Source organism: Rattus rattus, chromosome 6 (genome assembly GCF_011064425.1).
Source record: "Rattus rattus isolate New Zealand chromosome 6, Rrattus_CSIRO_v1, whole genome shotgun sequence".
NCBI lineage: Eukaryota > Metazoa > Chordata > Mammalia > Rodentia > Muridae > Rattus > Rattus rattus.
Window position 1 is genome coordinate 5,868,497 of NC_046159.1, and position 23,582 is coordinate 5,892,078.

Genomic DNA, 23,582 nt, shown 5'->3' on the forward strand with positions numbered 1-23,582 from the left:
AGATCATTATCTCCATAGACACGTAGTGCTTTTCAAAGCATTGGAGAGGCTCATGGTGTTTCCCGGAACCACTGGACAGGACGGTGCTTCATGGGGGTCAGGCTCCACTGAGAAAGGCCACCCTGCCTCAGTGATGCAGCTCCTCAGAGTGATGCTAGGATTGGAACTCTGAAGCACTAATCTTGAACTAGTGTGCCCCCGTGATGGGCCAACAGCTAAAAAACTCCCAAAGGATACGCACATTAGGAACTTCCAGATTCACTGTGACTATAGAGTGTGCCCCCGACAGTGAGAAGGTAGCCTGGGTCTCTGCATGCAGGTGTTTCCAGTTACAACAGCTGACGACCTACATTTGCAATCAGACCAGGACTATGCACTGTGAGGTGCTGTCTTGTTTTTAAAGTTACATGCCCTGGTGGCTTTAATCAGAAGAGTCCGAGTGATCAAAATAGAGTATTTTCACATGAGCTAATCTGATGGCTTCACATATTTTTTCTATTCTCTGGTCTCTCTTTGATAGGAAGTCATGGTTTGTACTACAGTTATTAATCTGCTCTCTCAGAACAATGAGCTCACAGAAACAAAAACATTGCAAGTGTTTTCAGAACTATACAACATGCTTTGCATTGAAAAACTCAGAATAAGGGCAAGAATTATACATTTCCACCACTGTTTTCAGTATTCCATAGCCTTAGCTTACACAGTTGCTGTCTGGAAGTAAGGTTTGACAGACATCTATAGTTTTACACGTAAAAGGACGCCATTTAGATACTTGGGCTTTGCTGTATTTGGGCAAGGCTAACCTATAACTGAAACTGTAATACGAAAACAAAGCAAGAACAACCTAACTCCTCAGCCCAGCTACGTGCGTGTATCATTCCTGTCAGAAGTCTCCCGAAGGCTTATCCTCCAGGGTGGACCCGCCACAGACAGAGAAAAGAAAGGCATTTTTGCTTAGGATTCTTTAAAAAAAAAAAAAGAGTTTGTATGAGCATGTGTTTTGTTATTGTTGTTGCTGTTGGTTTGTGTGTATGTGTGTGTGTGTGTGTGTGTGTGTAGCCATGGCTATCCTGGAACTCACTTTGTAGACTAGGCTGGCCTGTAAGAGTTCTCTGCCTCTGCCTCTGCCTCTGCCTCTGCCTCCCAAGTGCTAGGATTAAAGGTGTGCACCGCCATCACCTGGCTCATAAAACAAAACAGAACAGAACAAAACAAAACAAAACAAAACAAACAAAACAAAACAAAACCCATTTTGAATACATATGGTCAAGAACCAAACGACAAAGCCCAGAGTCTGTGTCAGGCAGAGGCAAACATTGAGCCGGGGCGACTTCTGAGAGCCCAGAGAAATCAGGGTTCTGTTTTTTTCATTTGTTATCTTTGGCACCTTGCCTGGTAGGCGCCCATGGCAAGGTGGTGCCTTTCCATCTGACACCCAAGCATCGTCCAAGCATCCAAGGGCAAATTGTAGTCCAGTTGCTACAAGCATAAAGCCACCCAACTTAGCCACCTGCCGGTACTTGGACTTGACCAACCCATGGAGCAATGACTCATTCTTTAAGTCATTTTACCGAAATCCCCTTGGTAAAAGTCACAAACCTCCTTAGTTAAAGTGCTCAGCCCTGCAGGGCTTCGCTATCACCAGAGAGCTGGGTCTTAGGGAGTGTGGAAGGGTCCTAGTTCTCTAAATGCAGCCAGTGCTGGGAGGCCCTGTGCTGGAGGGAGGGCCTCATTACCACCCATGCTGCTCTGTAATCAGAAGGATATAAACTGTCTGCTAACAATCACAAGAAATGAGACATTTACTTTCTTTTCTCCCTTAGTTCAGTCACCCCAGGTTGGCTTCTATAGTGTGGTTTGGAATTTTTATTTAGTCTGGAGGAAAGCTGCAAAAAAGCCTGTGAAATTCTGCTGTAGACTTCAAAAGAGAACTTGCATGCTAATATAGGATCTCTTTGCATTGTGACAAGCTTCAAAAGAAACAGCTCTGGGGCTGAGCTGTCACTGGTAGCCAGTGATAGGAGGTTCTCCTGGCATGCATGAGGTTCCAACCCCAGATCCACACAAACAAACAAGGGCCCCAGGCCTCAAAGAGCACTATTCCCCCATGGTCTCCACATTTTTGGTCTATTTACCTGCGTTCCACCACCAAACCAGGTTTTATAAATGACATTAATATCATTTGAATCATTTTGAAAAGTCCTAACCAAAGAATCCCCAGGCCATTCCTATTAACTTGTACGTCAATGGGCACATGAACGGAAGGTCTCTTGGGTGGATAAAGGCAGGCTTGATAAGGAATGGTGGTGGGAGGGGCTACAAGGATGTATGCAAGGGCTCTGTATTTAACAGAAGAACTTCAGGAATGCTATGCTGGGGTTCAGAACAGGCAAAGCAAATCCTGATTTGTTTTTTGACTCCTTCCTACCTAAGGCATATTTCAGAATTCTGAGACGCAGGGCCGGACACAACAAACAAACAAAAAACATTAAGAATAAATTTAGCCGAGGACAGAGCTCGGGGGAGAGTGCTTCCTGGAGTGTACAAGGTCCTGGGTCTGATCTCAGCATGGATGATAAGACATCACTAGGACAAAGCCAGCTCTGTGCCAAGGCTTCAGAAACAGCTCTCCAGTCACCACGGAGCACACGCCTGCTAATGGCAAAACAGGAGCATTTTCATGACACGCCAGGCTGTTTCTGCTGTGATAAAGATGACCCCTAGTGACTATTCCACGTCACAAGGACCAAATAGCATGTTACAAAATACACTCAACAAAATACACTCAACCAGTCTGCAATTGATTTTCTCACAGGAAATGTTTCAGCCATGGAAACCACCTCACTGGTTCATTTCAATAGAGGATCCAGAATATCTGGGTCAACAAAGCAAGCTGACTTTGCTTGTCTTTGTGGATAGTGCTTTATTTTCACTGCTCCAGGAGATGCCAAAGTGGGCAGACAAATGGGAAAGAAGAGAGGCCCAGATACGGCAGTCTCCTAGATGCCATGTGGCCTTTTCTCCTCTGAAAGGTTTCCATTGTAATTGCCTTTTGAATTATTCTAACAAGTGTATACTGAGACCTTCTGAAGCACTGTCAGTAAGGCGAAGTCCTGTCAAATGTCATAGTTCAAGCTGTCCCATTACTTTTTAATGCATTCATTCTGTCAAATACTATTATGACTGAGAGGTGACTTTTACCAAGAGTCCCTGCCATCCAATTTAGGGGCTATGGATTATTTTATAATAAACACTATAGTACATTTTCTGACCTTAGGACTAAAGACTTATATGGAAGAAAATTCCATTTAGATGGAAGAAAATAAGATTCCAGATCAATTTATGATATAATTTATATAATGTTGACAGAAGCCAGGTAATGAAAACTGTCCCCCAAAAGCAGGTGTGTATTGGATCAAACTCTCTCACCACGCCTTTCCAAATACATTTTCAACTTTACCTGCTACAAAAATAACACACAGAGGCACTGCATCCTGACTTAGGAAGCAGAGGTTTACCCTCGGGCCTGGCTGCTATGGTCAGATGCTTTTGGTCTCTAGCTGTCATGTCTGAGACAGTGCCTCTGCATCAGGACCTGCATGGCCTGTGGTGTCTTTGTTTTCAGTGATGAGCCCTTCTAACTCCTTCACTCCCAAACACCAAGCTGACCCTAACTCCATTAGTTTTAATGGAAACAACCAATAGGATTTGGGGAGACTGTCAAAGCTTTCCCATTTTGCAATTTTCATACACATGGTTTTGAGAGCTGCTATCAAAATGACTATGTACAGAGGTTAAAAAAAAACAAGAATTGTGGATATATATTAAATATTTTATAAGTTATACAATAAATAACACCAAAAATAATGTCAATTGTGATTTCAACTTTGCCTTCCTTATTTTCAAATATAAATATATTTTTTAAAAAATTATGAATTTAGACTTCATCCTAGAGTTTTAGAGTATTCTCTATGACGTCTCCAAACTCACTTGCGTTTTAAATACAGAATCCTCACTAAACCTCAAAAGTCAGTGACAGAATACTCTTCCCTCTAGAGTCTGTGAGGAATTCTGTAATATAATGTAAAGATTCCTCAGTGCTCAAATATATCTTTCAGAAACAATAAACCTCACAATCTTGACCTTACGAGAATAAAGCAGAGTCCTTCTCTGGCCCGACCCTTTAACACTTCTACGCAGAGTGCAGCCGGCAGCTCCCCACCTAAGCAATACATTTCAGGGTCCCAACCTCATGGTTAATGCACTCAGAAGGTTCAGAGTGGAGAAACGACTCTTGGAATATAGTTCAAACATTTAAAACATTTCCATAGAGAATCAAGGATGGGGAGCTCTGATTTTCTATAGAGATAAGCATAGCCACATACAATTCTAGAAGATTCCATCTTGGTGTTTTAGGCACTAAAAAAAAAAAAAAGAAAAAAACATATACCAGAGTAGAATTTAATGTACTTCTCCAAAGGTGCTTAATGATACCCTTGGGGGATATTAGCCCAAGCCCAGCTATCAAGTGCTCTGCTCCCCTGCACTCCACAGGCTCTACCAATGCTCTCTTCACCACCAACTCTAGATTCTTGAGAATTAACTGAACTTGCACTAGATTTCCCAAGGGCTGACTTCAGAGAATACATCCTTTCTTAGGAACAGCTGCTGTGTTTACAGGACTTAGGGTTTCTGTATTTCTGGGCTATAGTAAGAATGGAGGTCACTATCTGCTGCCAAAGCATTGCTTAATATCCTGGGGACTGGGAGTCACACAGGAGCTGGCCAAGCGTGCACTTGCTATCCCCCTTCCCTGCAGACAGTCTGCTCTCCTCTGCTGTTTCTCTTCATGGAAACAACTCTTTCAGCACAGTCACCAGTGGTCGTCTCCCACTGTGCCATCAGGAGAGCCTGCTGAGGGTAAGCAAGGCCTCCCCAAGTCTGTCTTCTTCCAGCCTGCTGAGTCCCACGTGACTGTGTCCTTTTTTGATCTATGTTTGATCCCGCTCTCTGACTTCTTGTAACCTCCTCTCCAGGCGATCCAGCTTGGCCAGATTCTCCTTCAGCAGCTTGCTGTCTGGTACCAGCCTCAGGGCTCTCTCATAATAGACCCTTGCAGACACATAGCTTCCCTGCAGGGAAAGAAAGAGAGCAAGACTCCGTTCAGTACAACCCTCTGAAGACAGAGAAGGGACCTCCCTTCCTCTGACTGCCAGTAACCAAGGCTCCCCTCAGGAAACCATGGAAAATATCCGTGGATATTTTCATCCTTATCTCTTGGTGCTTTGGGAGAATCCATTTGTTTTAAGAACCAGCCAGCTGGGGAAATGTGGAGGCTGATGGTTACAGCATAAGTTTCAATGGCAGAAACACAGATTTCAGCTTTCTCAGTATGGAGAAAGAGAACATTTTATAGTGTTCTCAGCAGGTTAGCACAGATCTGCTATTCTCTGTAAGCAAATAGGCTTAGGGTGGGGCCTGGGGGAGAGAGAAAAGAATTAAACAGATACCCGTTTTATCTTAGTTTGTTCTGATTTTTACTTTGAAACACAAAAGCAGCCTTTACCGAAAGCTTTACACAATGAAAAGACTCAATTAAAGAGAGACTTGGAGCCATCACAGCACCTACATGATGGCTCACAACCATAACCACTGACAATTGGGCAGAACTAGAGACTTTTTCCTATTCCTCTTTCTATTGCCTAATGCATCATCTTCCTCATCTGGTGCAGCCTTGCAGATCTGTATCCTTTGCTCACTGGCCCGGGAAGCTCATGAGAGCAGCAAACAGTTGCTGGGAGCTGAGGAAGGAGACTCCTGGAAGTTGGGTAGGAGGCTCTGGAGCACGGCTGAGGGGGCTTTCAGAGACGCAGGTACTCTTGAGTCACCCACACACACTCCTGTAAGAGACACCACCAGAGATTCCCCGCCTCACCTTCGACAGGACCCTTTCTGTGGTCTGCTCTATCTAGAGCATGTGTTTAGACCTTCCCTAGGAAGCTGCCAAATTTATTCCCATCCTAAAACTATGAACTGATTTTATATCATCCTCAGCTGTAGCTCCCATGAGGGTCGACACCAGAGATGTTTCACATTTCCATCACAATATAAAACAACACCTCTCTAGGCTAGCAGCTAATGTTTACCAAGATGGATGCATCTTTCCGAATGTGACTGTGTGGAAAGAGCTTAGGTGTTGCCTGATACCACAGTGAAACCCCCCCGGGATGCTGTGGCCACCCCACCATTGGGTGGACTGTTCAGTTTCTGTGATTCATGTCTATGTGTGCAGCTGGTAAAAGCTAAAGTGGAAATGAAATTGTGCCCTGAGTACCAGTATGGCCCGTGCAGGCAGACATATCTCAGAACAGGAGCCCAGTTCTGCGGCGTTGCTGTTTGCTGACTCCAGAGTCCTCTTCCAAGTCTCCGGTTTCTAAGCTTAGTGTGTATGTGGGCACCTGCATGGTTTTAGATCCAAGAGCTCTCAAAATACCCCATGTAGTGGGTTCTTAAGTTCTTGAAACCTACCCTAAATTTGGGTCTCACCCTTAGCCTTGGTATTGTCTCAGATCGCTGGGTTTCTCTGCTATTTTGGACAAAATCTAGTTTACTTTCTCTCCTTCGAATTGTTCTTTTCTTGATTAAACTGTAAACCCTGTTTGTTTACTTTTTCAATTATATCCATTAAGTCAATGACTCCAATTCTATGCTGTGTAGGAACTGGAATGATCTGATTTCTAGAATTGACTTAAAAGTCAATTAAGACGAAAACTGTCAGTCATACCAGACACATTTCCTGGGCCCATTGCTGTTATCAGCTCTGCCCCTCAGACAGTGAGACACAGAGCAAGCTCAGCACCACAGAGCCTTCTACTGTACAGTAGCATTCTACAGACGGTCATCACGAGGTCACATTGAAATAGTATTCTGAAATATGGCTTGGATGATGGAATCCTCTTAGAGGTTGTTGTTCCAGCCCATCTACTTCATTTTATGTAGAAGTTCATGGAACATACTAGAGAAGGAATATCCCTAACCCAAAAAGTGCAAAATGTTCAAAGTCTGGCACTTTCTGAGTAGACAAGATACCATAAATTGAAGATTCTGTAGCTGACCTCATGTTAAACTACAGACACACTAAAAATACCCTATACAATTACCAGCAGCATCACCGTGAAAGCTGGAGTGAATGCATTTAGCCTTGACTATCCATGTCTGAGGCACTTCAGGTCACAGGCACTGACTTGGACATTGAGTGACGAGTGTCCTTCCTTCCTAGGGTGGTTACAACTCTCATGGTCTTCTCCCCATCTGTACCACTTCCATGTAAGGCCTTATATTTCGACTCTTCACCTCCATAACTCTTGGAGGCCCACTCTCTCCAGTCACAGGGCAGAAGCCAGTTAAGGTAAGTAGCACTGTGATGAACACTCCTTGCAAAAGACACAGCAAGTCCAGGATTGTTGCTGCATGCCTAATGATAATATCCTGGACTGTGATGGTGGCTTCAGCGTGACACTGCCAAGCTATGTGCCCACCACACATCATTCAAATTCACCCACAGGACTGTTACGCCATGACTGTGGGAGTTTCCTGTTGCTCAGGCTAATCCATGATGTCTGCAGTGACAGCACTGACTAGTTTAAATGGATGCTAGTTACACTTGGAAACAGTACACTCAATAGACAAATTAACAACTGAACTTTGATTTTTGGTATATTCCATCTGAGAAAATTGTACATACTTTTTAAAAAACAACTACTAAACATACAACTTAAATATTTAAACAATTGCACTATTCTAAAGAAAGTTTTACAGATAGGTGCATTGAACATCTCACAGTCCTGCAGACCAGCTCTGTGCTCTGAGCAGCATGTGCATATGAGCCCTGACACCGAGGTGTGCCGTCCCCCGCACCGAGGTGTGCTATCCCCCACACTGAGGTCTGCCGTCCCCCACACTGAGGTGTGCTATCTCGGACACTGAGGTATGTTATCTGCACAGCTACAAGCCCCTGTACCTTTGCTGCCTTACAGTGCTCAGTGCCTGTGGAAGGAAAACACTGGAGGCCCCTGGACATCCTCATCACCACAGTCTGCACCCCTGTAGAGTCTGAGAGGAGCATGCAGACAAGTTAGCTCAACAAGTCAGACCTTGGCATCTTTGAAAAGTCCTTCAGGGACCCAGCTTACCAGGCATGAAGCCCAAGTTCCTGGGAAGCTCTTGTAGGCCTCACTCTCCTGGGCCTCAGCTTCTACCTTTTCTTTTCCTCTGACCAGTCATGCTCCTGCCTGCCGTTTCCTCAGCACACCGAGCACCTGCAGCCTCAGACCTCTGTGTGTGCTCCTTATTTGTTCACATGACTCAATCCTTTCAGCTCCTTGCATTCTGCAGGAGCCTTCTTCCGAGAGCCCTGCCAACACTCTCTCGTGTTTCTCTATTTTTCTCACATGCGTCCTACCATCTGATATATTCTAGGCATGTGAGTATGTGTATATTTACTGCCTGTCACCCCAAACTGGAGCACAGACTCCAGTGGACAGTACTTTCTGGCTTGTCTGATCACTGTTACATGCCCAGTGTCTAGATGTGCACCTGTCTCGCAGGATGGATGCTCGGTAGAGATGCCGGTAAGATGAGTGAGTATGGATGTGAATGAATCATGACATATCTTTGACTTTATTGACTATAAACAACAATCCCACCCAGGGTCACTTTCAATCATTCTTGGCAGAAAGACTCACCCAAACTTAGCTTCAGGGAATGTCAACTATAGCAGACAAATGTGCTTTCCACTAAAAGGTTAGGGAATAAAAATTATTTTCAACACACAAACTAAAGGGGCAGTAGAGATGGGTTGGCAGGGAAGAGTGCATAATGCTTTTACAGAAGACCCACATTCAGTTCTTAGCACCCACATTGGACATCTCACAAGGGCCTGAAATCCCAGCTTTAGGGGACCAATGAACACCCTCTTCTGGCCTTGGAGAGCATTGCACTCAAATGTACAAATCCATGCTCACATATACATAATAAAAAATAAAAATTAAAACAGGAATAGCAAAGCAGTATTTAAATTAACAGTCTGGTACTGCTGGGGTGTCAGCAAGCTTCTTAGGGTCAGTGCACACAGACTGCAACTGCTGTTGAGTGGCTTTCTTCCCAGCACATGTGACTCTCCTCATGATCAGCAGAGCATGGAGTTTAATTTAGAAACATTTAGAATGGGTTCATGATGTCCACTGTTTAGAATGACTGTATTCTAATGCTTTCAGAGAGAAAATGAACAGTGGCTCTGAACACAGTGAGTGCCATGCCTACCTGGATGTGCCGGATGCCGCCCATGTTCATCCATGCCTGGGCCTGGTCGGGGTCCAGGGTCACCGCAGCTTCATAGCTCTGAGCAAGGAAGGAAAGCTTCATGTTAGGGCTCTAGAGGCACCTGAAGTACTGCAGACATGTGCAGACCCTGTGCACACGGAGAGCATGATAGGTGACAGCCACCGGCAGGTGGCAAATCCAGTCTGTTATACTTTCAGAGCTGACAGTTTTGAAGTGGGTCCCCCTGCATGAGGGGACCCAGGGACTACTGTGACAACACAGGTCTGGCCTGCCCTTGGGGACCCAGGGATTTCTGAAACATCTTGTTTGGTTCTGCAGGAAAGCTGTGTGTGTGGCCATCCTCACCATAAATGAGCTGATGAGGAAGACTTCTGATGGGATTACAGAATCCAAGGAGTGTAGTTCAGCACAGAACTCAAGCTCAGCCAGAGTGAGGCCCTGGGCTCAATCCCCAGCACGCAAAACTTAAAGAACCCAGGGTACTCTCCTGAGCAGCTCAGTGGTGGCCCAGCACCCCTGCAGCCTCCCGCTTGCTGCCAGGCTCCTAAAGCAGCACGCTCATACCACTCTTTGGGGACTCGGCTACCTGTCTTTTTCTTCTGCCCTTTCGAAGCTGATCAGAGCTGGAAAGTGGTGGCACACTTCTATAATTTTTGCTGCTCTGGGGCAAATGACTAGCACCTTAATGATGAAGTGTTTAAATCTGTTTTGTTTTGTTTGTTTTCTGACTGTCCTTGAACTTGTGACTCTATTGCCTGTACCTCTAGATCACTGCATCCTGCAGACGCAGTAAGGTTTTTAAACAAGTGAGTGTTGGGTATATGTGGTGGGTGTATATGCATGCCACTGTAAACATAGAGAAGTGAGGCCAACTTGCAGGAGTCCGTTCTCTCCTTCCACCATGTGGGCCCCAGGTGGTCAGGCTTGGAGGCAAGTGCCTTTACCCACTGAACCATCTTGCCATCCCTGATAAGTACCTGATGTGGTACTTACTAAGCTCAGAAGAAAAGTCACTGCAAAAATGGATGATCTGGAGGGGCCTCTGGAGGTAGAAGAGGGAATCCAGAGGTGCTGGGAGGTGTCACAAACAAGTACTTGCCCAAAGCTACTTGGATTCCAGTCTAGCATTGATAAAGGTTCTTGCAGAGAAAATAGGGTAGACCATTTCTTTGGAATCCTAGAATATGGAATGGTTTGAATGCTTTCTATCCACGATAACTCAAAAGACAATGCAGAGGTACTGTGTCATCTCACAAACACTGGGGGCTTAAGCGAGATGTAACAGTGGTGACTCATCAGAAATTCCCTCTGGGACCCTCAGTGACTGAGGCTGTGTAGGCTCCCTCCCTTATTGACTACAGTATTCACTTAAACTGAATGACAGTTTTGTGCATCTTACCTCAAAGGCTTTGTCCAGAAGGTTCTGTTCTCTTAGCTGGTTTCCTTTTGTAAAGAAAAGTTCAGATATGACTTTTGGGTCCTTGGGCTTCAGCTGAAGAGCCTTCTCTATGGCCTCGAGTGCCTGCAGCAGTGGAAAGGGAGGAATCAAGAGGGCCAGAAGAAGGAACCCTAACTTAAGGAGTGGCAGTTACACCTCAGTTCACATCTGTCATCCAGTGTGGCACATGACAAACAAAACCAGCGATGTTCTCATTAGGAATTAATAGCTCCAGAAAATCATTCCGTATACTCCAGGCTCCTCATTCATAGATGACCAAGAAGCAAACACACTGATTGGCTGCATGACTGCCATGGGGTTTGTCCTGATCACATGTCCTTCTGGACCTCCTGGCTCCTGTGTCTGCCCTACCTTTGCACACAAACATTGCTTAGAAGCACAATTTTGCCTTTCTGTTTAAACTTCGAAGTTTATCCTAGGATCATGACCTTTCCCCAGGCCTGAGTGTTGGAAGGGGTGGGGAGTGGTTCTGGTCATGTTTACATCTTGAACTGTGTGGTCTGTTCCTCCTCTCCTCACACCTCATGCCTTAGGCATACCCAATTGACACTCCCTTCATACAGGGCCATATGGAGCCCTGACCTTAACCAGCCAGGCCCTCTGATTCCCAGTGGGAACTTTACTGTTGTGTGATTTTTTTAATAGGTAGATAAAGAGTCATAGTTCTGATAGTTCTGCCTTCCAGGGCTGACATGAGGGCTGCATCAAACATTAGAAGTTGGAGGGTCAGCGGACATGCAGGGGCTGGGCAGCTGGGCACAAACTGTAATTATGAGATAAGGTATCTCAGGAGGTAAGAGGGTGTCTGAGAGAAGCTCCCATGGGAAGGATATGGAGACAAATGTTCTCAAGATTACACAGCCTTGTGAATATGGTGCTGGAGGAGCATGTGGTGTGCACTATTTTCTATGTAAGACCCTGCATGGCTCTGAGAGCCCTTTTCTACCGTGTCCTGGCATTCCTGCTTGTGTTGGGTGGCTGGGTCCTTGGTTACCTTCTCGTGGTGTTCCTGCTTGCTGTAGATTGCTGACAGGAGACGGTAGCATTCCAGGCACCTGGGCTCCTCAGATACTATGTGGCTGGTTATCTTTTCGGCTTCTTTGGTCTGACCCATCACTGCTAAAACCTGTGCCTGCAAAACAAGAGGGCACTGAGCTTAGAAGACACCCGGTCATGCCCTAGCACATGGAGCAGCCTCTGAAGAGAGACGTTAAACACACCCCAATGCACAGTATTTCAGAGAAAGCTGAATGGCCACAGCAGGGTTTAGCATTTGGCTGCTGATGCGTTTGGATGCAAGCATTTGGTTGTCACTGGTGGGAGTACCACAGAGACCCAGCATATGGTTTAGCGTCTTAAGATGCTGAAACATGCCAGGAAGTAGTTCCCTACCACCCTGACAGAACAGGATGTTTGTAAGAAGACGACAAGGCTGATGGAGGAAGGAGGAGGCATGAAATTCAAAACACTGAAATTAAAATGCTGGTGGTGCTTACTGCCCTTGGTTTGATAGCGTGCTGCAGCTACATGAGAGAATATCCTTACAGGAATCATGTAGGAGTAAGTTAGAGAAAGTAGGTGGCATCTACCACAAACTGTCACGCCGTGCACTAGTGAGCGTGCGGACACATCTGCACATCTGTGTAAACACACCTGTCTGCTCACACTCACACACCAGTGGGAGTGACAGACAGATGCATCAAATACCCGCGTCAGGTGTTTCAGACAATTTTATTTTGGTTTGGTTTGGTTTGGTTTGGTTTGGTTTGGTTTGGTGCTGGTGACTAGAGCCCAGGCTCTGTGCATGCTAGGCAAGCACTCTGTCAGTGCCCAAAGCTCCCTTGCAACTTCCTTTGATCAGTTTGAAGTTTCTAGAAACAAGGAGCCTCAACAAGGTGAGCATCACACAGAGGCGCCAGCACAGTGTTTCCCTTCCGGCTCAGAGGCTGAGCAGTCTCAGCTCCCTGTCTGCTGCACTTACACCTAGTGTCACTTCCTCCCCTCTACTTACCAGAGCCAGGCGGAGATCCCTCTGGGAAGGCTGGAGTGAGACAGCTTCCCGGTACACTTCCAGTGCCTCCTTGTGTCGGCCAGTGTTGTAGTAGAGTGCTCCCAGAGGTGACAGCACCTCAGCCGTGCGGGCCACCTGCAGGGCACTACAGAGAGAAAGACAGACAGATGCTTCTTTCTGTGGACACATTCCCAAAGGTCTGTGCTTAGTGGAGGGAAGACTGTCCAGTTAGATACTTGCCTGAACTTAGTCTGTTTTGGATCAGGGTCACACTACCCTGGGTGAATGCCTGTGACCCACTAGCCTGGCAACTGGGTCTCAAGCGTCTGTATTAGCAACAATGACTGACTTGTTCAGGTTCTGACAAAGTGGCAGCCTTACATCTGTTTCTATACTGAAATCGCTGCTTCATTTTGTGCTGTCATCCACAGCTCCAGAAAACTGGCCTAATTAAGGTAGAAAACTCCCCCCCAACCTGAAGAGCACCGTGGCCTCAGCAGTCGGGTCCGTGTTGTGAGCACAGAACTACACTGCCATGCTGTTCTGTCACCTGAATTGGCCACATGTGCTCCTGTTCTGAAAGCCTGTTGTCTGTCCCAGCAGCTAAGAAGCCTATGGAAACTGCTATGGCTCCAGGAGGCCAAGAAAGTGGAGAGGAGGGACTGTACCGTCTGTACCACTCTTCAGCCATGCTGTTCTCTCCCAGGGACCTGTAGAGTCGGCCCAGGTTCACCACAGCCACATGATGGCTTGGGCTGAGCTGGATGGCCTGCTGGTAGTGAGCCACGGCCTTCTCTGGAAAGCCTGCAGTATGGTGGGATGGGAAGAGAACAGACCGCAGGAATGAGAGGCATGGCTACCCGTCTCCCTCTTGAGATATGCTGTCCTCTTTAGCATGACAGCATCATGCCATCAGGCATGCAGCTTGTGATCCGCCTGAATACTGGCCTCTTACGCTTGCCACTACTAACCTCGGACCATTTCATTATCCACCAACATGTACGAAGGAATTAGTAACAAGTCAGCAGTGTTGCTTGTTTGAGACAGAGTCTCACCCTTTAGCTAAGGCTAGCCTGGAAATCACTATGTAGCCTAGGTTGGCCTTGAACTCATATAAACCCACAGCTTCAGTCTAATGCTATGATGAAAGGCGTGAGCCACCACCACTGGTCAGGGTTATTTATCTAAGACACTGGTGCTTCCCACTGTACACAAAGCAGGTGGCTGTAGACTCTAAAAGTCTGCGTCAACGCCCGTTTGACAACCTTTTATTGAAGCACTTTATTGAAACGTTGAAAACATGTTATTCAATGTTATTTGTGTGTGTGCATGTGTGGGTGGCCATGCACATGCTTACTTACTGGGCCATCACATTGGCCTCAAAGGTATGCATTTAATGTGACTTTAAACATACTAACAATGTCATTTTGCATTTGCCCAATGTGTTTATTAAAACCTCTATGCTCACAAGGCCTCCACAAAGAGGTATTTTTTAAAACCACCCAAACAAAGCATTCTCTTTACAGGCATATATACTAATGGGTTAGGACCTTAAGAGACTTGATAACAAAAGTCAGAGTGAGACTCAGGTTTCCCTGATCCAAGAAGGTCCCAGAGAAGCTGCCAAGAAACTAGCTAAGTGATTGAATTTCAGAATGATCTAAGGGGTAACTAACACACTGGATCCCTGGTCTTCACACTAATCTTTCCAGCTATGCTCTTTGAACACAGGCTTATCTAGGACCATGTCATAGGGTATTCAGTGATTTGTCAGGGTTCTCTCCAGAGGCTCCTGTGAGACTGCGGATGAGCTGAAAAGAGGCAGGTGAGCAGGTGCTCTTCTGGTCTCCCTAGTTTAACGATGCATTATCATGTGTCTAATGCTCCAGCAGGGGGCACCACATAGCAATTTATGTGCAAAAATAAGCTTGCTTTCCCTTAGATGATCCAAATGTTAAGTTTATATTCTATTAAACGGAAAAGCTTCCCAGATCCTAGAAAATGGAAATCTTCTCAAGAACTCAATATTGAAAAAATAATAACCAGAACTGAATTCTCCTGAAGGACAAACCGTCTCTGAGCCGATAGGACAGAATGGCACTTTCGTTTTAAAGCCAAGAGTCACCACATTACTTCTGAGGATTCATTACACATGAACACGGGGCTCTGCACGAATCTGTGTCCAGTTCCTCCCACCTCAGGAGACCACTGTGTCAACTGCTAGAACATCAAGGAAAAATTCCAGAGTCGGTTGTAAAGAGCAGCCACCATCTGTTGGAAGCTAGGCTTGGAGGTGGGTTCTCACTGAGGAAGTATAGCGCTGATGTGCAGCCCCGTGGATGTGGTAGCAAGAAAGGCAGGATACCTGGGCTTAAGGCAAAGCTACTTCCTGCACTGGGGAGTTTCCTTATAGACAGGATTCCGAGCTGAGCTTAAGGATTTAGAAAAAGATGACGCCCTCACGGTGTAGGGCCGTCTGAAGTGAGCCATCTGCACAGCTGGTGACCTCCACCTGCACAGCTGGTGACCTCCACTGGTGTGGGAGAGAAAAGGAACTTCAGTAGAGCGGTGTCTCACTCACCAGAGTCTACTAAGAAAACCGCGTAGTTGTTGTGTAAGTCTGAGCTGTCCGGACAGTTCTTTATCCCAGCCTGGTAAACGTCCTCAGCTTCCTTAAATCTTTCCTTTAGCAGAAAACACAGAAAAACAAAGTTTTATAAAATTAACAATACAGCAAAGATTCAGAGTGAGAAGGGAGCAGGGAAAAGAGAAAATGCATACTGAGTCAGGCACTAAGAAAGAATCATGGCTTTGCCTGTATTCAAGTCTACCCTAACCGGTAGTGTGCTTCGTTCCTACCACTGCAAACATGCTGACACTAAGAAGGATGAGTTTAAGTGGGGTTTCTTCTTTACCTTGGTGACTCTAGTGCAAATGCTGAATGCCAGTGCAGGTACTGAGGCACAGAGAGATGGCTGCTGGGCTTGGAGACAGAGAACTATGGGTTGACAACTGCATTTGAGAGAGAGTACTCACCTTCTTCCCTACCTTCCTCTAAGATTTGCTAGGGAAGTTTTGAGAGCGTGCTTGTGTGTGCATGTGTGACAGAGTCTGCATGCTCCATAGCTTAAGTTAGCCTAACCTAACTCCACAGCCAGGCTTGTCTCTTTTTTTTTTTTTAATTTACATTTTATTTTTATTTTTTTCCATTTTTTCTTTATTAACTTGAGTATTTCTTATTTACATTTGGAATGTTATTCCCTTTCCCGGTTTCCAGGCCAACATCCCCCTAACCCCTCCCCCTCCCCTTCTATATTGGCTTCCCCTCTCCATCCTCCCCCCATTACCACCCTCCCCCAACAATCACGTTCACTGGGGGTTCAGTCTTAGCAGGACCAAGGGCTTCCCCTTCCACTGGTGCTCTTACTAGGCTATTCATTGCTACCTATGCAGTTGGAGCCCAGGGTCAGTCCATGTATAGTCTTTGTGTAGTGGCTTAGTCCCTGGAAGCTCTGGTTGGTTGGCATTGTTGTTCACCAGGCTTGTCTCTTAACTTACTACAAGCCTCCTGCCTCAACCTCATGAGTGCTGGGATTGGGGACAGGTTTTAAGAGAGATGAGGAGCGAAGGCTGGTACAATGAAGGGAGGACTCTGTCTTACCCCTTCTCTTCTTGAAATAATCCCACAGCTCACTGAATGCTGTGTTCCTTTCCTCATTAAATCTGTGCTTTCTGAGGCCTGGGGAGATGGCTCAGTGGTTAAGATCATTGGTTGCTCTTTCAGAGGATGCAGGTTCAATTCCCAGAACCCACATAGCAGCTCACAAGTGTCTGTACACCTAGTTCCAGGGGATCTAACACCTTCACACTGACACGAATGCAGGCAAAACACCAATGCACATAAAATAAAAATTATTAAAAGTTTTAAAATTATAAAATTGGATGTCCAATATTAAAAGAATATAATTTATTTAAAAAGTAAGATAAATCCATGTTTTCTGAGTTGGCCTCTTCAAAGTGCTTATCTCTCTCCTTGAGGCATACCTCCAACCCCTATGGAACAGCCTACACCAACCACCATACCTCCAAAGGACCATTTTCTAACATCCCTCCAGCTCTGTGCACCTTAACATATTTTAATTATTTACAATTTAATAAACTTTAATTCAGAACCCAATGACTTACAGATATTTTTCTATAGTCATCTAAAATCATTATATCAACTATTCTTTTGAAAACACATAGATTAAATTAATGTAAATAATGAAAGGTTCTGAGAACCATCCAAACACTGTAGCTAACAGTTTTATTTTCTAGTACTGCGTTAATGTCAGGTAAAAGAAGCCAATCCTGTACAGAGCACTTTGTGACTGTCCCCTAGTATGCTAAAAGTTAGTTTGTCACAAGTCAGACATTTGACAATGGACGCGGTGGCCTGTCAGTGAAGGTGTGTGGGTGACAATCCTTCATGCTGCTCAGCAAGCCTGGCTGAGATCTGGAGCCTGGCGAGACACGCGGGCTCTTCACCTCATGCGGAAACACCAGTGGTGACCGAATCTGGGCATTTCAGCTCCACTGAGGAAAGGGGAAAGTTTCCATGTGATAAGATTTACTTATTGAATCAGACCCATAGGCCAGCAATATGCAGATGTACCTTTCTCAGATACCGTCTCTAACTGCCAAGATCAACAACTGTCACATACAAAGAAGATGAACAAAAACCTCAAAATAGGTACTTTATTCAGATTTAACAATAAGTCTGAAAGAAAGCTTTTTTGTTTGTTTCTTGAGACAGTGTTTCTCTGTGTAGCCTTGATTGTCTTGGAATTCACTCTATCCTAGATCTACACTGTAGTGTGCGCGCACACACATGCACGCACACGCACACACACACAATGTGTATACACACAAACGTACACACATACATGCCCCCACATACACATACACACATAGATGCACACAAATGCATAAACATGCATACTTTTTTAAAAAAATAAGGAATTTTGGGTCTTTACCCACAAGATCCTATCATGGGTGGGAAGAGACGTATAAAGTCTCCTCCCTTCTTGAGGAGCCACCACCAGTTAATGGTCGCTGGGGAAGGAAGACACTTATTCCTCAGTGGTATAGCTTATTTAAAATAAGAAACTCTAACATAAATGATGCATCTGTATAAAAAGTACTTTTCAAAGCAAAAGGATAGCAGCATTAACTGAGGTATTTATTCCATCATATTATTTTGGTAGTGGGAATATTAGAGACAGAAATCACAGCCTCACACATGCTATTGAGTGATATCCTGGCCCTATTAACTTAAATCTTTACAGATCCCTTTAATGTTCGACCATTAAAGTTAGCTGGATACTCACACCAGCTTTTGTGACAGTGGTATTTAAGTGGTTTCTTTCATCGTTAGTTAAGTATGAAGAAAATTTGACCTGACGAGATGAAAGGCAGAAAGAACCTGTCATCTTTGTGAATTGTGTGAATATCGTGTGAGCACTGAAAGCTGCTGTAAACTCACAGAAGGATGCCAGGGAAAGGAGAGCCCCTTTTGTATCTGTAAGACTCCTGCCTACATCACTGGGGACCCAGGGGTCTCCCTCAGCACCTCTGGGGAAGACACGTAGAGCATTGTCCATGGCACGGTGACACGGTGGATGTACAGGTGGTATACAGCAGAGCATCCTAACAACAGGAAACAGTGTCTGACACAGCACAGGCCTAGACCCTACCTAGAAATGTGTTTGCTCTAAGCAATAAAACAAGACAGGCATGAAGTAACTGTTCACCGGTGGAGCGCTGGGAGGCTCCAGATGTAACATTCATTAGTGGAGTGTTGGGAAGCTCCAGATGTAAGTCTGTGGCAGTCTTGGGGAGCTGAAGACTCATCGATTGGACACTCTGACATCCTGTGGCTTCATAACGTCCTGCAGACTTTGCTAAGAAACTACTCAGCACACAGCAGCTCCAAGCTGAAGCCTGCCTCCTGCCTCTTCACTTTCACCACTGTTTTCTCTACTAAACAGTAAAGATCAACTTCAAGTGATCACACGACATTTACGAGAAATAGTTTATCAATATTTGATGTCTCTCATTTTCCTTCACATCCAACTGAAATGAATCAATTAGCTTGGTGATCGTCCTCCCTGAGGAAACACGTTTGGCATTTGTAATGCTGCATAGTCTTTGTCTCTCAGCAGAGTGTGAGCAGTGAGTGTGTGTGTGTGTGTGCGCGCGCGCGCGTGTGTGTATGTGTGAGATAAGAGAGTAAAAGAGAAATGGCTGCTTGAAAGAGAGAAGCCAGACACTGGAAGGGTGTCTGGCTCAAGTCCCCAGACATCCTCCTTGGTGAACAGTGCTGTTCACACTGCTACAGGGCATTCGGACTCCCTGCTCCAGCATTCCTTTTCCATGACTAGGTCAAGACACACGACTTGCTACTTGAAGAATCTGTGGTGCCTAATAGGGTTTGTGTGCAGAGTCACCAGGAGCTACATAATTAAATGCATCCTTACATTAGGGCTCATTCCAAGTTGACTTAGCTCTGAGTGTGGAGTGTGACTGAACCAATTCATGACAGCACTGTAGAAGGAGAGAAACGGACTCTATCCCTCTTACTAACTCACATGTTAGAACTCAATATTCGTTTACTCTGGTATTAAAATCATATCCCAAAATACATGAAAGGAAAATATTTTATAACTGTTTTCATATTAATTGAGTTTTCCTGAATGCTATAAACCAGATGTTAGTGATAATTTACAGTGGCCATGTTAATCCTAAAGACAGAAGGAGAAAGAACATTGACTCAAATCATCATGGCAAAATTAACTAAAGCAAGCAATTAATTATAGCAAGCGTTTTATCTGTGTACATGGGCTGCTTCCCCTTAAGGTAGAGATCAAGAGGGCAGCATTGGATGTGAAAGAGACAAGGCTTTTATATAGTTCAGGGGTAGGGGCTTCCAAGTGGGGAACTTGGCAGGGTTACAGGAACAGAAAGTTAAGAATAGACATTAGTTGGGGTTGGGGATTTAGCTCAGGGGGAGGGGCCTTTGCCTAGGAAGCCAAAGCCCCGGGGTTCATCCCCAACCCCAAAAAAAAAACCAAAAAAAAAAAAAAAAAAAAAGAATAGACATTAGTCCTAATGACCTACTGAAACAAAGACAAGCTTGCAAGGTGGACATAACAACACAATAACATAGTAACAGGTGGTCAGATAACCTTTTGGAACAAAAGTAGGGTTGCAGGATAGTTACAAACAACTTTTTGAAACAAAGACTGATTGCCTGTCATCCCTGGAACAGGCAGTTCAGAACCATTTGTAGTTAAGGTTGGTTATAGCCCAATCCTTGAGAAACAGGTTTAATCATAAACAGGAATGAACCTAGTTTGTCTTTACTATACAAAGACTTTTAAGCCTAAGATAGAGGCAGGCCCGTTCTTCAGCCTGCGTCATAAACAATGTTAATTTCATTTCCTTTATTGCTATTATGATGCAAAGTTATGTTCTCTGTGGTAAGAGTTAGATGGTTACAAGTTCCTATGGGCTCAGGACCGTTTACAGCCCTGTCTGAGAAGCCCAGCATCTATCTCTGAATGCTGGTGGACATCAGGGAGAAAGAAAGCATGGCAGAAGTCAGGCCACTGCTACCCTAGACTCTCCTGGCCTCAGATTTTCCCACCCTTCTGCTGTCTGTACACAGAGAAGTGTTCACTTTCTCCAGTGCTGCTAACTGCTCAGTAAGAAGCTTCCAGTGTTTTTTCCTCAGGTTCTTTCACCTTGTTTTTGAGACAAGTGGTTCCTCTGTCTGGAACCTGAGGCTCACAGATCTAGGCTGGTTGGCCAGTGAGCCTCAGGAATCTTGTTTCTACCTCCCTAGTACTGGGATTACAAACACAATTTATCACTCTCTGCTTTTTATGTGGGTTCTGGAGATTAGGCTCTGGTCCTCATGCTTGTTCAACAAGCATTCGACTCACTGAGACAGCCCCACGACACACCTTTCCCATACTTTTCCTTACTTCACTGAAAAACTTATGCTCCTAATATGGCTTCATTTGTTTGAAGTCCAAAGTCACTTTCCTATCCTGGGTGTCCACTCACCATCCTGCCCATGTGGAATTCTCATTTACATGATTCATAGCCTTCAGGACTAAGGTCTGTGCACCTCTGGTGGCAGAGTACACTGTCCTGCTCTGTGAGAAAATAACTCAGGAACACAGCACAAGACTTATGAGATGGGTTTTACTTCTCAGATTGTATCAACATGAAATGATTCAGATACTATTTCCATGTCTTCTGACACAGGATCTCAGCCTGCAGCTCATTATGGTTCTAATTGCATCAGTCTTCCAAATGCTGGGATTACAGGTATGGGTGACCACACCTAGCTCAAAATGTTGTTTTAAAAAAGCTACCAGGAAAAAGGGTTTACTGTTAAAGAAGAGGAGGGAGGAAGAAAGAAAAGAGGGAGATGAGGGAGAAGAGGAAGAATGGGGAGGAAGAGGAGGAGGAGGAAGAGGAGGAAGAAGAGGAAGAGGAAGAGGAGGGGGAGAGGAGGAGGAGGGGAGGGAGAGGAGGGAGAGGAGGGAGAGGAGGGAGAGGAGGGAGAGGAGGGGAGGAGGGAGGAGGAGGAGGGAGAGGAGGGAGAGGAGGGGGGGAGGGGGGGGGAGGGGGAGGGGGGGGGGGGAGGGGGGGGGGGGGAGGGAGAGGGGGGAGAGGAGGGAGGAGAGGAGGGAGAGGAGGGAGAGGAGGGAGAGGAGGAGGAAGGAGGGAGAGGGAGGGAGAGGGGAGGGAGAGGAGGGGGGAGAGGAGGGAGAGGAGGGGGGAGGAGGGAGAGGAGGGAGAGGAGGGGAGAGGAGAAGGGGGGGGAGGGAGGGGGGGGGGGGGAGGGGAGGAAGAGGGGGAGGAAGAGGAGGAAGAGGAGGGGGAGGAGAGGAGGGAGAGAGGGGAGGGAGGGGAGACAGGGGAGGGAGAGGGAGGGGGGAGGGGAGGGAGAGAGGGGAGAGGAGAGAGAGAGGGAGGGAGGGAGGGAGGGAGAGGAGGGAGGAGGGAGGGGGAGGAAGAGGAGGAGGAGGAGGGAGAGGAGGAGGGAGAGGAGGGAGGGAGGGAGAGGGAGGGAGGGGAGAGGAGGAGAGGAGGGGAGGGGAGGGAGAGGGAGGGGAGGAGGGAGGAGGAGAGGAGGGGTGGAGGAGGGAGAGGGAGAGGAGGAGGGAGAGGGAGAGGGAAAGGGAGAGGGAGGGGGAGGGGGCAGAGGTGGTGGGGGGAGGGGGGAGGAGGGAGGGGGGGAGGGAGGGAGGGGGGGAGAGAGAGAGGGAGGGGGAGAGAGGGAGAGGGGAGAGGAGAGGAGAGGGGGGGAGGAGGAGAGGGGGGGGGAGGAGGGGGAGGGAGGGGGAGGGGGGGGGGGAGGGAGGAGGGGGAGGGGAGGAGAGGAGGAGGGGGAGGGGGAGGAGGAGGAGGAGGGAGGAGGAGGAGGGGGAGGAGGAGGAGGAGGAGGAGGAGGAGGAGGAGGAGGAGGAGGAGGAGGAGGAGGAGGAGGAGGAGGAGGAGGAGGAGGAGGAGGAGGAGGAGGAGGAGTAGGAGGAGAGGAGGAGGAGGAGCAGCAGCAGCAGCACCGCCGCCACCGCCACCCAAATCGCTAACAGCTGGTGCCTTATGTAAATTACAGCACACTATGTTTAACTAGTAAGCAGGCATTAAGATGACACTTGCAGGATACGGTAAGGCTGCTTTAGCAGGCAAAGAGCCTGTTGCCAAGCCTGATGATTGAGTTCAATCCTCAGAACCCATGGGATGGAAGGAGAGAACAGACTCCTCAGGGTTGTCATCTGAGTTCTGCAAATGTGCCCTAATGCATGTGCATCCCTATACATACACAAAATATTGTAAATTATTATGTATGAGCTCATGGTAAGGGAAAAGAACCCACCTAGACTACATATAAACCCAAGTGTTACCACAAGTGAACATAAGAACCCTGAATGAGAAAGGATGACTTTGTTTCTAGACCTTACACTGAGTACGGGATACATGACATTTCTCTGATTTTAACACATCACCTACATTCCTTTTGTAATAAGAGAAAAAGCTGCTCTCATTTTCTGCCTGAATTTGCTTTTCTCTGGCTTTTCCATAGCAGAAATGGCTCCCTGACCTGAAGGTGCAGGCTGGGGTTCTGTGTTTCTGTCCTGGAGGGGCCCAGCTAGGCCTCTTTCTTTGAGACTCTCAGCCTCCTACTCTCAAATGCTGGGATTATATAGGCCTAAGCCACTATCCCCATCACTATAAGGATTTTCTTTTATTTTTTAAAGACATAAACAGATTATTGAAAGCTATTGTTCCCAAATTCCCTCACTGAAATAGCTAGCTGGAAAGGATAACCAATACTTTGAATGGTAGAAATCGGGACTAAAAAAGTCCTAGACAATCAGAAACTTCAGGTATAGACAAAGAACTTTGGTAGTAACATATCATTTTGTGTGACTTAAAAGCTGTTTTATGGGACTCGCAATAAAAAGGATGCTTCAATTGCCACCCAGAAGCTCTATAATAGCCAGGCTTTGAAGCAGCCCAGAGCAGCCCAGGATAAGCGTCCAAGGTGTTGATGTGCCAGTAAACCAGCCCCAAGCTGTGAGCCCTGAGAAACTCTACTGCCTATGAAACAACACAAACACTGTAACTTTAGAGATGGTCTCTAGGATTGTACTATTGCCATATGAAACTACACAAACACTCTAATTTTAGAGATGGTCTCTAGGATTGTAC

The 23,582-nt window shown here is 46.1% G+C and overlaps 1 protein-coding gene across 2 annotated transcripts in view; it reads right to left on the reverse strand.

Annotated features, from left to right (window-relative positions):
- Positions 1-4,669: 4,669 nt before the first annotated feature.
- Positions 4,670-23,582, reverse strand: part of Tmtc1 (transmembrane O-mannosyltransferase targeting cadherins 1) — a 102,532-nt gene continuing 83,619 nt past the window's right edge. For both annotated transcript variants that reach the window (XM_032905431.1, XM_032905430.1), the window contains 7 exons: positions 15,394-15,496; positions 13,481-13,616; positions 12,813-12,957; positions 11,796-11,933; positions 10,742-10,864; positions 9,322-9,399; positions 4,670-5,132 (listed from right to left, as the gene is read on the reverse strand). In XM_032905431.1, the coding sequence (XP_032761322.1) occupies positions 4,992-5,132; positions 9,322-9,399; positions 10,742-10,864; positions 11,796-11,933; positions 12,813-12,957; positions 13,481-13,616; positions 15,394-15,496 (864 nt within the window). In that variant the 3' untranslated portion in view covers positions 4,670-4,991. The remainder of the gene's footprint in view (positions 5,133-9,321; positions 9,400-10,741; positions 10,865-11,795; positions 11,934-12,812; positions 12,958-13,480; positions 13,617-15,393; positions 15,497-23,582) is intronic.